General features: G+C 40.9%; 1 protein-coding gene and 2 non-coding genes across 3 annotated transcripts; all 3 read left to right on the top strand.

Annotated features, from left to right (window-relative positions):
* Positions 1-4988: 4988 nt before the first annotated feature.
* trnag-gcc (transfer RNA glycine (anticodon GCC)) lies at positions 4989-5059 on the top strand. The gene has a single exon. It is a non-coding gene; the product is annotated as a tRNA-Gly (tRNA).
* Positions 5060-6549: 1490 nt separating this feature from the next.
* Positions 6550-6620, top strand: trnag-gcc (transfer RNA glycine (anticodon GCC)). Its single transcript has one exon. It is a non-coding gene; the product is annotated as a tRNA-Gly (tRNA).
* Positions 6621-9912: 3292 nt separating this feature from the next.
* LOC129111748 (cilia- and flagella-associated protein 47-like) lies at positions 9913-11068 on the top strand. Its single transcript, XM_054623829.1, has 3 exons — positions 9913-10183; positions 10685-10841; positions 10929-11068. Exons 1-3 carry the CDS (start codon positions 10082-10084, stop codon positions 11045-11047), a joined length of 378 nt encoding a protein of 125 aa, XP_054479804.1. The 5' UTR covers positions 9913-10081; the 3' UTR covers positions 11048-11068.
* The last annotated feature ends 2290 nt before the right edge of the window (positions 11069-13358 follow it).

The raw sequence follows: 13358 nt of genomic DNA, 5'->3' as shown, positions 1-13358 counted from the left end.
ACTAGTTATTTAAGGGTGCTTGAAAGAAATAGATCATTTTGAACAGATATTACCCAAATTTCTTAGCCCTGCTGCAAAACAATTTCCAGCAGTTTATAGAGAGCGGGTTCTTATACTGGCAAAGAAAGCTCAGTATATGAACACCTGTAATTCTACTGGAGATTTTTGTTCTAGATGAATATGGAAACAATTCCTAGATTTGCTTTTTTTTATTATGGAAAACAAAAATAGTAAACTGTCAAAGTTGTCCAAATGCAACACAAGAACACACAAAATTTAGTCGAATATTCCACTGTGAAAAACACTATTTATAGTAATTCACTTTTATAAAAACAAGAACACGGTACCATGCTCCGTCTTCCAAGCGAGCTACACGTAAAAGCTGAATTACACATTAAATCAGATCAAACGTAAAGCGAGGTAACGTGCGAGGTTGGCTTGTCATGAAGAATCCCTGGTTAGTATGCATCTCTCACCACCTGAGTCGTCTTCAAAGCCAAACATCTTGGTTCCTCCTCCTCATCATCATCATGAAGTTGACTGTGAGGACTTGAAGTACGACTGAGGTCATCTATGGTGCCATCTGACTCAGGTTGCGCAGTCTGACATTCATATATAATGAAGGATCATGATTATTTTTCTCCCCGTCCTCCTCCCTCTTTCAGTAGGAAGAAGATGAATTCGGACAAGGGCTACGGGGAGGAGATGGAGGGGAAGTGCTCGGATGTCAGTAAGTAACACAAATGCACACATGCGCAGCCTATGTTACGGTTTATGCTTGTGTGTGAGCATACTACCTGCATTCACGTCCGCAAGGTTTTTGGTCTTTATAAGTGTGTGTGTGTGTGTGTGTGTGTGTGTGTGTGTGTGTGTGTGCCCCAGATGGTGAAGACACTGAGTTCCTGAGTGCAGTGAGGAGCGTTTGTCTGAAACCAGGCCAGAAAGACACTCTGAACATCCACTACCTGCCCTTCTGCCCAGGCACCAAGTACTGCTCTGTGCTGCTAGTTTGCCCCCAGGTCAGTGTTCCCTGAAATATATATATATATAGATATATATATGTGTGTTTTTTGATAATTGACTATTAACTTGCATTTGGGCCACAAGAGGCCGAAGTACACCACAACCCCATGTTCTAAATAGGACTAAAAGCTAAATGTTTACTGCCTATGAGTTTTGATTTACATAACTTGCTCACACACATTATATGTGGCTTTCTAAAGAAAATTGTGGGTATTATTAGAAATTGGATCACCATACATTTTTTTGGAGAGTGCAACAATCTGAAATGCTTTGAGCCAATACCAAAAACTGGTTGCTACTTTTGTACACAACAGACTGTAAAGTGTCAATAATCAGGTACATGTTTGTATAGTTGGAATTGATTTATGAAGCAACAACTTCACACACTTATACATTTGGCTGCAGCGCAACAGCAGTAGTGTTAAGAAGGGAGTGTCTGCTTCAGCTGTGGCAATTTGATCTTCCTACATTGTTGCTTAGGACACTATTAATGTCTGTGAGTATGCTGTTTCATATTTATTTGGTATATTATTAGCAGGGTATAGTTGACGTTCTTTGATTGGCTGAAAAAATGCAACTAAAAGTCTTTTTTGTGTCCAAATTCTTGTTAAATTGTATTTTATTTGATAGGCCTACATTTTCCTTGTCTGTCTGTATATGTCCCTCCAGGTGGGAGATATGGTCTATATGGTGAAGGCCATAGCAGAGTTGCCTCTTCCTTCCCCTTTCACGGCCAGGCCCAGTTCCAACATAATGTCCATCCCCTGCAACTCTGGTAGGAAACCTGTCCCCCAAATGTTGCTTGTAAAGTATTTTAGGATGTCATAGCACTATCCAAGTTGAACTAAATGTCATTTAGTTTCCAGCTGTTTACCTATTTGTATGGACATCTGTCATTGCAGGACGCCAACACCAATTCTCATTTAATCATTAAATACATTTAAATCACTTCAATGATGTTTCTCTCCACCAATAGACCCAGCTGTGTGTGTGACAGTACTAAGCCTACACTGCAAGGTGGGGCAGGTGTGTGAAGAGATGGTGCGCGTGCCGCTGATCAATATGGTCAGGGAGCAAGCTCTTGCCTACTGGGGTCAGCACAGTATGAGCGCTGATGAACAAAGGAGGCGTATGTTGACGCACACTATGCACAGCTGCAGCGTGAGGGCAGCCACTGCTGAGCGCAAGCTCTTCAAACATCAGGTACACACATTCTCACTCAGGCAGCATCATGGACTGTTTTCTCTGCTGTTTGCTAGCTGTCCCTCTTCTTCTCTTGTCTCTTGTTAGGCCCAACTGTTACAAGATGTTCACCACAGTAAAGAAGTAGAATACAGCGTGGAGGTTTCTTTGCCACAGTACTTTGCATTACCCAGCACTGTTACAATACCTATAAAGGAAGACACCAACATACCATGGGATAATCCTGCAGGTAACCTTTCATAAATACTATATACAGTTGCATGAGTGATGTGCGAGTAGTTGTAATAAATGAATACATGAAAACAAGAGATGCAGAGGTGGACTCAAAACTCATTCGTGCACTTGCTCTTTTTTGCAAACTCAGTCTCTCTCTTTTTAAAACATTAATAACCTTACTGTTATAAACGATTAGGTAATTAACATCTGACCCTCGTCCTAATGATAATTGAGGGACTACTATTCGAAACCATCTGGTTGTCAACTCTTCGGCCATTACGATGTGCTAGTCAAATTTACACATGTGCTGGCATGCATGATTGTTTTACATTGCTCAGACAGCAGCACAGATAACATCACAGCCACACACACACACCCCCCATGTAGTCGGAATTGTGATGCTTGGGCCAGGTTTCGGGTAGGCTTAGGCTACCAAAAATATTAAGGGTTCCTGCGGGCGGGTCAAAAGGTGACAGCAGCGTTCCAGGTAAGTTATTAATAACTTACAGAAACATTGCATGCTATAGAGAGAGAGGAAGAGAAGGTGGAAAGTACACTGTCACTCCAGCTCCCCCATTTCTCTCTAAAACACACACACACACACACAGTGAGCGCTCAGTTCTTGTCTGCATACAGTTGGCTGTTTTGCAGAACCAGCAGAATGTCAGAAATTGGAATCAGCCAAGAAAATTGCAATCGGTGCATCTCCACATGTGATCGTTTATGTAGCTGTCAAGACTTCTCCTTTGATCGTCCACCTCCTCCTGTCCCTGAGTCTCCTCTTTCCTCTGTCCAACAGATTGCGGCTGTGTGGACCTCCCAGTACGGTTCCAGGCGGACTCTGTGGGGCTATTTACATGTCAGGTAGTCCTGAGTTCCTGGTGTGACACCAGGGTCTATGTGCTAGAGGCGCTGGTTTCTTCCCAGGTATATACCAGCTGATATTGGAGCTTACTAAACCAGTAAAAGGAACATAAAGTAAATGCTGCAATGCTTGTTGGTTCATGCGTTTTGTGGTTATTGTAACAAAATGTCATTTGTGATTACAGGGAGGATCCGTCCACTTGGACTTCAGTTTGCCTGCTCACCGTTCAGTCACGCAAGACATACCACTGGTGAGGAGCAGGAGAGAATGCATTACTCAGTCTGTCTGTGTGCTGCTTATTAAAGGCTTTCCTAGAAACATTTGATTAATTATGAATCATTTTAGATTATTCTTCCATAAAGATAAACTGCTTTCCTGAAAGAGGGTTCTAATCCTGAACCAATCGCAACCAAAAAGCACGTTAAATGTTTAATAATCGTGAATCAAATTATAATGCCTACGTGTCTCTCACAGCACAATAAGACCTACAAAGACTGGAAAATACAAGCCGAAGTGTATGGGGAAGGATTCTCCGGCCCAAAGGCTTTGGATGTGCCGGCAGGGACAAGAGCCCACTACCCACTCACCTTTCAGCCCTCTGCACAACGCATTGTCACGGTAATGCCTTTCTTTTGTTGTGGTCTCATTGTATCTTTCTTGCTTGCTTCTGTCTTCCTTTGTCTCGTTCTTGCTATTTAACCTCCTGGCTTTATTTACAATTTCTGATCCACCAAGCTCCCGTATAAACCCTCACACTGTCTTGCTTTTCCTTTTTGCTTTTGACAAGAGTTCAGCAAATTAGAATGGCAGTCGATCCCTTACAGGGATGAATTAATACCTCCCTACAACTGTCACATGTAGAGAATGTTGAATATGCCGCCCTGTTGCTGCTTGCACTTCACTTGAAAAAACTGTTATTCTAAGTGAAAGCCGTCAAGTAAAGTAATATCCCTCTTTCAAGGCTGTAACTGACAGAGAGACGCTGGAGCACCTCTTATTCACTCGCAAAACTGCTGCATAGCGCTACTAGTGGCCAAAGATATATTACATCCGTACTGGATTAGCACTACCATTGGAAATGAGTGGAAATCTTTTTAGGGCGTTTTTAGCTAAAGAATTCTCAGGTTCCGCGCAGGAGGCCCGGGTTAGATTCCTTGCCATAACAATCCAATCCAAATTCCCCTATTCAATTATATATCCACACACACACACAGTTTTATACGTTCAATTTTCAATTTATTTTTTATCGCCCAAAATCACAAATTTGTCTTAGAGGGCTTCATAATCTGTACACGTGCCACATCCTCTGTGGCGGGGCCCTCACATTGGATCAGGAAGAACTCCTTTAAAAAAAGATTTTAATGAGGAAAAAAGGAAGAAATCTTAGGGAGAGCAACAGAGGAGGGATTCCTCTCCCAGGATGGACAGAAGTGTGATAGATGTTGTGTCTACATAACAGAGTTACAACACATTCAATGCATATGACATAAATTATTCATATATTATGAGTAGTAAGCACAATAATAATGGAAAAAATCAGTAAAGGTATAGGGAATATTAATAGTAATTGACTTATAATAATAATGATAGTAGAAGTAGGTGTCAGCAGTTGTTTCAAGTGAAAGTACTTTAATCTATAAATATCTACTTGATCCCCTCCCCCTTTTCATAGGACAGATATGCATTGGTGGTTCAGTGGTAGAATTCTCGCCTGCCACGCGGGAGGCCCGGGTTCGATTCCCGGCCAATGCAATCACTTTTTTTTTTCGTACATATATATATTTGTGTGTATTTGGATATAATGTGGAGGGGGGAATAGTAAAATTTGAAGCTGCCTACGAAATTCTAACAATGGAGGAAATAATGCATATATTTCTACACAATTGCCTTTCCTCTGCTCCAGTGTATACAAACACACACAAATGTTCATATTCATGCATGTTCGGAGCCCAGAGCTGATTGAACAAACTATGACCAGCCGTATGTTAATCATTGTTTTGCATCTCAAGGTTCCTTAGGATGAGCCACGCCCCTTTTCTCTTATAGAAGAGCATTGGTGATTTAGTGGAAGTCTTCTTGTCTCCACACGGCTGGGAATCAAACCCAGGACTCCCGTCGTATTGAGATGTAGAGGAGTAAAAAGTACAATCTTTATCTCTTAGATGTAATAGAGTAAAAAGTACAATCTTTACTTCAGAGTATTAACGGAGCGACGTTTGACAACGGAGACCTGCTTGTTATTTTTGTGATTAAACTTCGACACAAAAAAATGAAGCAACACGACTAATTTTAACTTTAAAGCTTTCACGTGACCAAGAAAATGTCAGTAGGCCTAGACACATTTTTATTTCATCTAAGTTATGTTATTAAACCAAATAACATCATCATTTATTAGTTGATTACATTTAGTTTGAATAATCTGAACCTGTAAAGTAATTTATTATGTCAGACAACTGTAGTACAATAATTACCGCTGCAATATAGTACAGTAAAAAGTACGATATTTACCTCTGCAATGTAGTGTAGTAAGAAGTATAATATTTAACTTCCGTTCATGGTTTGTTATTCTTGCAATGACTGGATGTAAAGTAATATCCCTCTTTCAAGGCTGTAACTGACAGAGAGACGCTGGAGCACCTCTTATCCACTCGCAAAACTGCTGCATAGCGCTACTAGTGGCCAAAGATATATTACATCCGTACTGGATTAGCACTACCATTGGAAATGAGTGGAAATTTAAGCTAAAGAATTCTCAGGTTTAGGAGGCGATTTTTTAGCTATCCACACACACAAAGTTTTAATTCAATTTTCAATTTATTTTTTATCGCCCAAAATCACAAATTTGTCTTAGAGGGCTTCATAATCTGTACACATGCCACATTGACTGTGGCGGGGCCCTCACATTGGATCAGGAAGAAAAAGATTTTAATGAGGAAAAAAGGAAGAAATCTTAGGGAGAGCAACAGAGGAGGGATTCCTCTCCCAGGATGGACAGAAGTGTGATAGATGTTGTGTCTACATAACAGAGTTACAACACATTCAATGCATATGACATAAATTATTCATATATTATGAGTAGTAAGCACAATAATAATGGAAAAAATCAGTAAAGGGAATATTAATAGTAATTGACTTATAATAATAATGATAGTAGAAGTAAGTGTCAGCAGTTGTTTTAAGTTAAAGTACTTTAATATATGAATATCTACTTGATCCCCTCCCCCTTTTCATAGGACAGATATGCATTGGTGGTTCAGTGGTAGAATTCTCGCCTGCCACGCGGGAGGCCCGGGTTCGATTCCCGGCCAATGCAATCACTTTTTTCCTCGTACATATATATATTGTGCAGGGGGAAGAGTATAATTTTAAGCTGCCCACGAAATTCTAACAATTGAGGAAATAATATGTATATTTCTACAGAATCATGCATGTAGGAAACATATTCATGCAGCAAATACCATTGTGTCCCTCCAATACAATCTAAGGCATTAGAGACTTTAATAAGAAACATTTTGTCCTATAGTTGCTTGTCCTGGTCTCTGTAGTTGGACACATTCATGTGTCAGTATGAGAGAGCTTGACTGCTGCTAAGAGTCAGCTTGCCGTTGTTACTCGGTGCGCACACTTCCCCCTGAACACCACTTTGCTTGTGTTTGACTGCCTGGACTTTATCCCTACCCCCACAGGGCAAGCTGTCCTTACTTAATGACTGCGATGGCACTGAGCACGTGTTTACCCTCAAAGGAGTGGGGGAGCCCCCCCTGCCGGTGGACCATGTGGCAATACAGTGCTCTGTAGGTCAAACAACACACACTCAGATCGCTGTCCCCAACTACAGCCAGCACAAACTCACTCTCAAGGTAAAAGCACACATGCAAATAACTTCCACACATACTGTTACTTGCTCTCAAGGTTTACTCTTATGTAAACTTAACATCTTTTGGGTTTTGGACTGTTTAATGAAATAAGCTATTTGGGCTTTATAAAACTGCAGTGGATATTTATGAATTAGTACAAAGTGATCTGAATTTAAAACACATCACAAGTACACAACTAAAACTAGCGTATATGCTAGCTATCTGTAAAGCTGAATCAGTTTTGCAGGTATTTCATAAAACAGTATTGCATACATTGGAGTTTGACATTAAAATAATGATAAAAAGAGAAAAAAAAGTCTGTATATGTGGTTCTTCTACGTCTTGTGTTTGTGTACATGCATATGCACACACACACTCACGCAGGTGGAGACAGACCTATCTGTTGTAAGTGGCATCCCCTCCCTGGAGATCAACCCTGGCCACAGTGCTCCATACACCCTGGCTGTGTCACCATGGAAACGAGGAAAACAGACAGGTGAATCCCCAAATCAACAATTACAAAAGTTAAACAAACAACAACAACAACAAAAAAAGAACATTTCATCCATAAAATTTCTTGCAGGATGTGTGTCATTTCTAGAAATTGTTGACACGCAGGACGCAGACAAACACAAAGGTAAGCTAAGTGTTGTAACATGTACTGTGCATAAACTATTTAGAACTCAAAAACACTGAACTGAAATGTTGTTTATTTTGCCTTAGACTTTAGAATGTTAAGTGTGTGCGCAAGTGTTTGCATTTGTAATGTTTCCTACTTGTGTGCCTGTCATCCAGGAAATGTACTCAGCTGTTACGAGGTGCATTTCTCTCTAGAGATAGTTTGTGAGCCATCGGCACCCATTAAGGTCATAGATGTACAGTGTGCTGCTCAGGTAAGTTCTGCAAACACACTTGCACTATTAAGTGCATGTTCATCAATCCCGCCGCAAATTGTCTCCACGGCTGCAAAAATGAGGATCACCACATTTTTCTGTTCAGCGGAGCCACAGTTCATCAGATTTGAGGTTTTTCTGCTGCTGAATTTGGAATATTGGTTAGAGAAGACACTTTTGGAGTTGTAAGAGTGTATTCATCTTCTAGGAGGAAGTTTAAATGGGAGAAAATACTATATGACCTTGTGGTGTCAATATAACCAAAAGATCAGGCATAGATTTAGTTATAAAAAGAAAAATGTAATAATGTTTAGTGAAACACCTACTTTTCACAAACATCGTTTCCTGCGACGCAGTGATCACTCTGCAGTAATAAATCAGTTGCAGAGGTTATTTGTAGTTATCTCTATTCCCTCCCATATTTTTCACCAGTGAACTTTGGTGCGGTTCTGCTTTTATTCAATGCAGTTTGACTGTAATATGCAATATTCAAATTTCATTTTTTGTTCATCTAGTAAGAAAAGTAATGCTCATCATAACACTACTTTTAATGTAATTAAGACAGTATGAATGGAAATATATTTTATTACAACAAGCAACAGTTGTAGCCACAGAAGTAATCTGTGTCTTCTATGGAACTTAAAATATATATTAATATAATTACTACATTGCTAATATGAAGGCCCTGAAAGTTTTGTTTCTGCTGCTGGCCACCGTTACAAAAAAATGTAGTCTTCCTTCTATACTTAGATCAAAAGACCATCAGAACATCACAGAAATAGAAAAAAATAAACAGGTGTCATCTTTGAAACGCTGTGTTCCCAGTGCTCAGTTGCTATAGAGATCGCTGTCAAAAACCCACGAGGAGAGCTGCTGATGCTGGATGTGTACCTGGAAGGAGACGAGCTGAGCGGGGCCAACCGGGTTTCAGTTCCCCCACGGAAGACTCTCACTTACAAAGCTACGTTCTCCCCCGGCAGAGTAGGGAAGAGCACAGGCAGGTAAGACTCAGCGCGCTGTAGCATACCTAACCTAAAGAGGAGAAGGAAAAAAAGAGCTTCTTTAGCCAGTGTGATTGATCTAAAAAGACATATCTGCCATGAATACGAGATTATTCTGCGGCCATGACCATTAATTGTTACATACAATATTCTACAGACCCTGTCGTGAGCTTTGTAATGGAATTTACCCAGCAATTTATGGTCTATTTTGACCAATGTAGTGTGTTGTACATACATAGTATTTGCATAATTTTGGTATGCGTTTTCTGCCAGTGTGGTGTTCCAGTCAGAGCTGGTGGGGGAGTTCTGGTATCAGCTGGAGCTTTATGCTCTTCCGCCCCCTGTCATCGTACTGCCACAGGCCTGCTGTCAGTTGGGCAAGTAGGTGCAACCCACACCATGACACACAATATCTTAATTTTGAAACTTTCTACTAGAGCTTCATCTTCTGTTCTACTTTTGGGTTTTTATTGTGTATTTTTCACCTTGATGAATAAAACGGTGTTCGTTTTTGTGTCAGATGGACCAGCCAGACCATTCCCCTTGTTAACCCAACAGCCGAGACTATGGAGCTGATTGTAACCAACAGTAACCCAAGAAACTACAAGCTGGAAATGGAATCAGGAAATACTGTTAGTATACACACCTACTTTCATAAATTTTGTATTCCATTCCATTATTTCAGAATAAAGCTTAATTTGTAACACCATACATCTGATGTTACCCCACGGGAAATTGATTTACCATTATCTTTGATGTTTGTAGTTCAATGGACATTTGATTGTATTTGTTCTGGATTTCATCTCTTAAAAAAAACAACCGTATACTAAGACACTTGATAACACAGTTTGTTGTCTTCTTGCATATATCTTCAAACAAACAAAAGTCCCTGTTGTCAGTTGGAAGGAAAATATGTGTTGTACATCTGGATGTAAAGCTGTGGGCTACCTAGCAGTGTGATTTATCCTTCCTTACTGTCCCCATTAAGCTATTTCCTGTTTTTTTGTGTGTGTGTTCCAGCTTATGGTGGAGCCCCACTCCTCCACCCAGCTTGGTGTCCGTTTTAGTCCCTCATCTATCGGAGAGGGGAACCACGCGGCAAAGATCACTTTCACCTGCCCTCAGGTGTATATAAACACTCACAACACAGTGCATAAATCACTGCCCCCTGCCTTCACACACAATACATAGGGACACACACAGATGCAGGGATAATTCACTTCTTTTTTCTCTGAAATTCGTTTAAGCAGGTGCTACTATTTCATTTACTGCCTCATTGCTCCTAATCATCCACACGAAGCTTGGAACAGTGAGAGAACCTCGTAAAGCTTTTCATTGGCCCAGTGTACATTTCATTTTAAGGCACAGAATGCTGTTCACAAGCTCTGGGTGATACAAATAATAAAAACAATGACAAAGTAAAATGATGAAGACATTTTAGACAGGCATGGATGTAAACTGCAACTTGACTGGTTGGCAGAGGGAAACTATTGTGCGTTTCATCTTTTCACGACACCTTTTCTTTGTCCTTCCTCCTTCGTATTCCATTCATGCTTCTCATTTCCTTAATTTCCCTCCCGCTTGCCAATCGTGTGTATGTGTTAATCTGTCTCTGTCTTCCTTTAGTGGCAGAACTGGTGTGTGTTGTTGAGTGGGCGTGGCCTCATTCCGGAGAGTGAAGAGCCTCTGAGCATCTCATCCCCGATCGGCTCCGACGCCTCCATCACCGTTCCCTTCACAAACACCACCGAGCTCCCAGCAGTGCTCAGTATCACACTCGCAGGTCACAGGCACTCTGTCTTTCTCTAACAGACACTTTGGCACTCACACACTCAGACATGTTCACATTGCTGTGTGTATTTTTTCTCAGATGAGGACCCGAGTGGGGCCCCCAACTTCCATCAAGTCACTACGGAAAAGGAGGTCTTCTCCATCCCTCTGAGCCACACTGAAGGTGTATTAACTCATAGGATTTTCACCATGTTATAATAAAATGTTCAATAAAGCTATTTTATGACAACACATACAGTTCTAACGTCTAACTACTAAGCACATTTTGCTTGAAATAATTTCTTTGAACCCCCACAAAGAATCACCACCTTAACCTGGTGGAGGGTTTTGTGTGCCCGAGTGACTCTGAGAGCGGTGTTGTCGGGGGCAATAGCTCCTGGTCGGGTCTCCCAAGGCAAAGTGGTTTAGTTTAGGGCTGATGGGCTCAGCCTTAGATAATAGGGTAAGGAGCTCAGACATCCAGGGGGAGCTTGGAGTAGAGCTGAGGTGGTTCAGGCATCTCAACAGCGGGTTCACTTGGCGTTTTCAATTGTGAAGCGGGCTGCCAGCTGGAAAGGAAGGTGGACGTACTGCTCACTGGGTGCCTGCTGGAGAACGATAGGACAGGAAGGTCTGTTCCAGTTTGTGATTTTTTTTTGTTGCTCCAAGTAGTATATCAGAAAAACACCTTTTAGGATTCAAACCTTTAAACCTCATAATTCTGACATCATTTATTAGTTAAGAATTGTCTTCACAGTCGGGTAGAAAGAGTAGTGGTAGCTTTTACCTTAAAAGCAGAAAGAAAGAGGAGGGCTTTTCAGAAAGATTACCAATTAACCACAAATGGTGCAAAACATTTAATCAAGGCCACAGTAATAAAGGATAGATCTATACTGTTTGTAAAAAAGGTTGCATCCATTTGTCTTTTTCCCTTCCAATAGCAATTCTGATACGATAAACTCAGGGTGGCTGACGATACCGAGCACCGATCCAATATCAGCGCTTACTTTCCCCCAAATTTTAAAATGTGTATTACGCTTCCTGGCTGCATTTAAGGGATTGGGATCATTGTTACGTGAGTCAATATGAGGCTTTAAAAATGCCAGTGTGTGTAATGAAGGAGGAGATTGGTTTAATTGTCATCCAGTTACTAAGTTGATAACGAGATGAGATGTTCATGACTCGTATGCTCTTCTCTCTCTCTCTCTCTCTCTCTCCTTTAGCTCCATAGAGCCTCCTCCTCCATCAGCATCATTAGAGTCTGAGTTTGGATGTTTGGGCTTTGAGACTCTGCAACATCTTACTGCACAGCGCTGGACGGGTGGAGTCAGTGATGTGAGACTTCTGCCTGAGGAACTTTCAGTGGGATTATCATGACAGATGGAGAATTTAAAGACTAGACTGAGAGGCTAAATTATTGTAAAATATGGGGAAAGTGAGAAGCACTCCATGCAAATGAACCTGTGGAGGAAATGGATGACTACTCCCCTCTTGTGGCAGAACAGTGGAACAGCAGGAGGACGCATTCTGACCTGCAGCCAAACTCACTTCCTGTTGTGCAAAAACATTTTATACTTCTTCTCTCTGATTTCAAAGACTAATTGTGAATATTTGCATGTTGGTCTCAAATTAATTTAAAAGCTCTGAGTGACAACGTATGGATGCAAGTGTGTGCGTGTCTGTGTGTGTGTGTCTGTGTCTGTGTGTGTGTGTGTGTGTGTGTGTGTGTGTGTGTGTGTGTGTGTGTGTGTGTGTGTGTGTGTGTGTGTGTGTGTGTGTGTGTGTGTGTGTGTGTGTGTGTGTGTGTGTGTTAGTGCTGCTGACTGAATGGTAGGATATGTTTGTCGTAGAATTTTTGAAGATAATGACCGAGTCACTGAAAAACTAAAAGCCAGACTTTCCCTGCACTTCAGATCAACACACAACAAGCCAAATCTAGACTGTTGAATACTGTTAAAGCATAATTATCCCATTAAAATGTGATGTTTAATGTCTGTGTGCTGACTTGAACTGGCCCATCCTCCCCATCCACGACCTCCGTCTTTGTTCCAATGCTGTTTGTTCTACCACCTGTCCCCAGACTGACTCTTCTCACTCTGTTCTGTCTCATGCCTTATGTTTCGAAATAAAGAAACTTTATTGGACTGTGAAGGTGAGACACAACCCTTAACCCTTCTTCTCCACCCTGAAAATATTGTCATTCGGGTACATAGAGATTTTCTTATGCAGTGGGGATAGAGTGGAAATATTGCAGCCTCTATGGAGGTGTCTTAATGCAGTTTATTCAACAAATATTCAAAGTGTATTCTTAATAAAAGCACACATTACTCCCCTGTTTCTACCTTATTTAAGACCCAAAATGTTTGACGTTACGACAAAGGAAATGCAGTGAGTAAAATGTTTCTGTTATGAGTTCTTGTCTTGTCCTCTGTATTCATCTAAGAATCTGTTTTAAATGTTTGCACAATGTAAAACATATCTATCTCAAATCCATAAAAACACACTGTACCACACATTTCAAGGTTTTAAG

This window comes from Anoplopoma fimbria, chromosome 22 (genome assembly GCF_027596085.1).
Source record: "Anoplopoma fimbria isolate UVic2021 breed Golden Eagle Sablefish chromosome 22, Afim_UVic_2022, whole genome shotgun sequence".
Taxonomy (NCBI): Eukaryota; Metazoa; Chordata; class Actinopteri; order Perciformes; family Anoplopomatidae; genus Anoplopoma; species Anoplopoma fimbria.
Note: the sequence above shows the minus strand (reverse complement) of the source record. Positions and strands in the feature narration are given on the sequence as shown.

Bases quoted from the DNA above. Each gene is read 5' to 3' on its own strand.
- LOC129111748 (XM_054623829.1), top strand. From the start codon at position 10,082: ATGGTGGAGCCCCACTCCTCCACCCAGCTTGGTGTCCGTTTTAGTCCC. The intron at 10,184-10,684 runs GTGTATATAAAC...GTCTTCCTTTAG, and splicing joins TCACTTTCACCTGCCCTCAG to TGGCAGAACTGGTGTGTGTT. The intron at 10,842-10,928 runs GTCACAGGCACT...ATTTTTTCTCAG, and splicing joins GCTCAGTATCACACTCGCAG to ATGAGGACCCGAGTGGGGCC.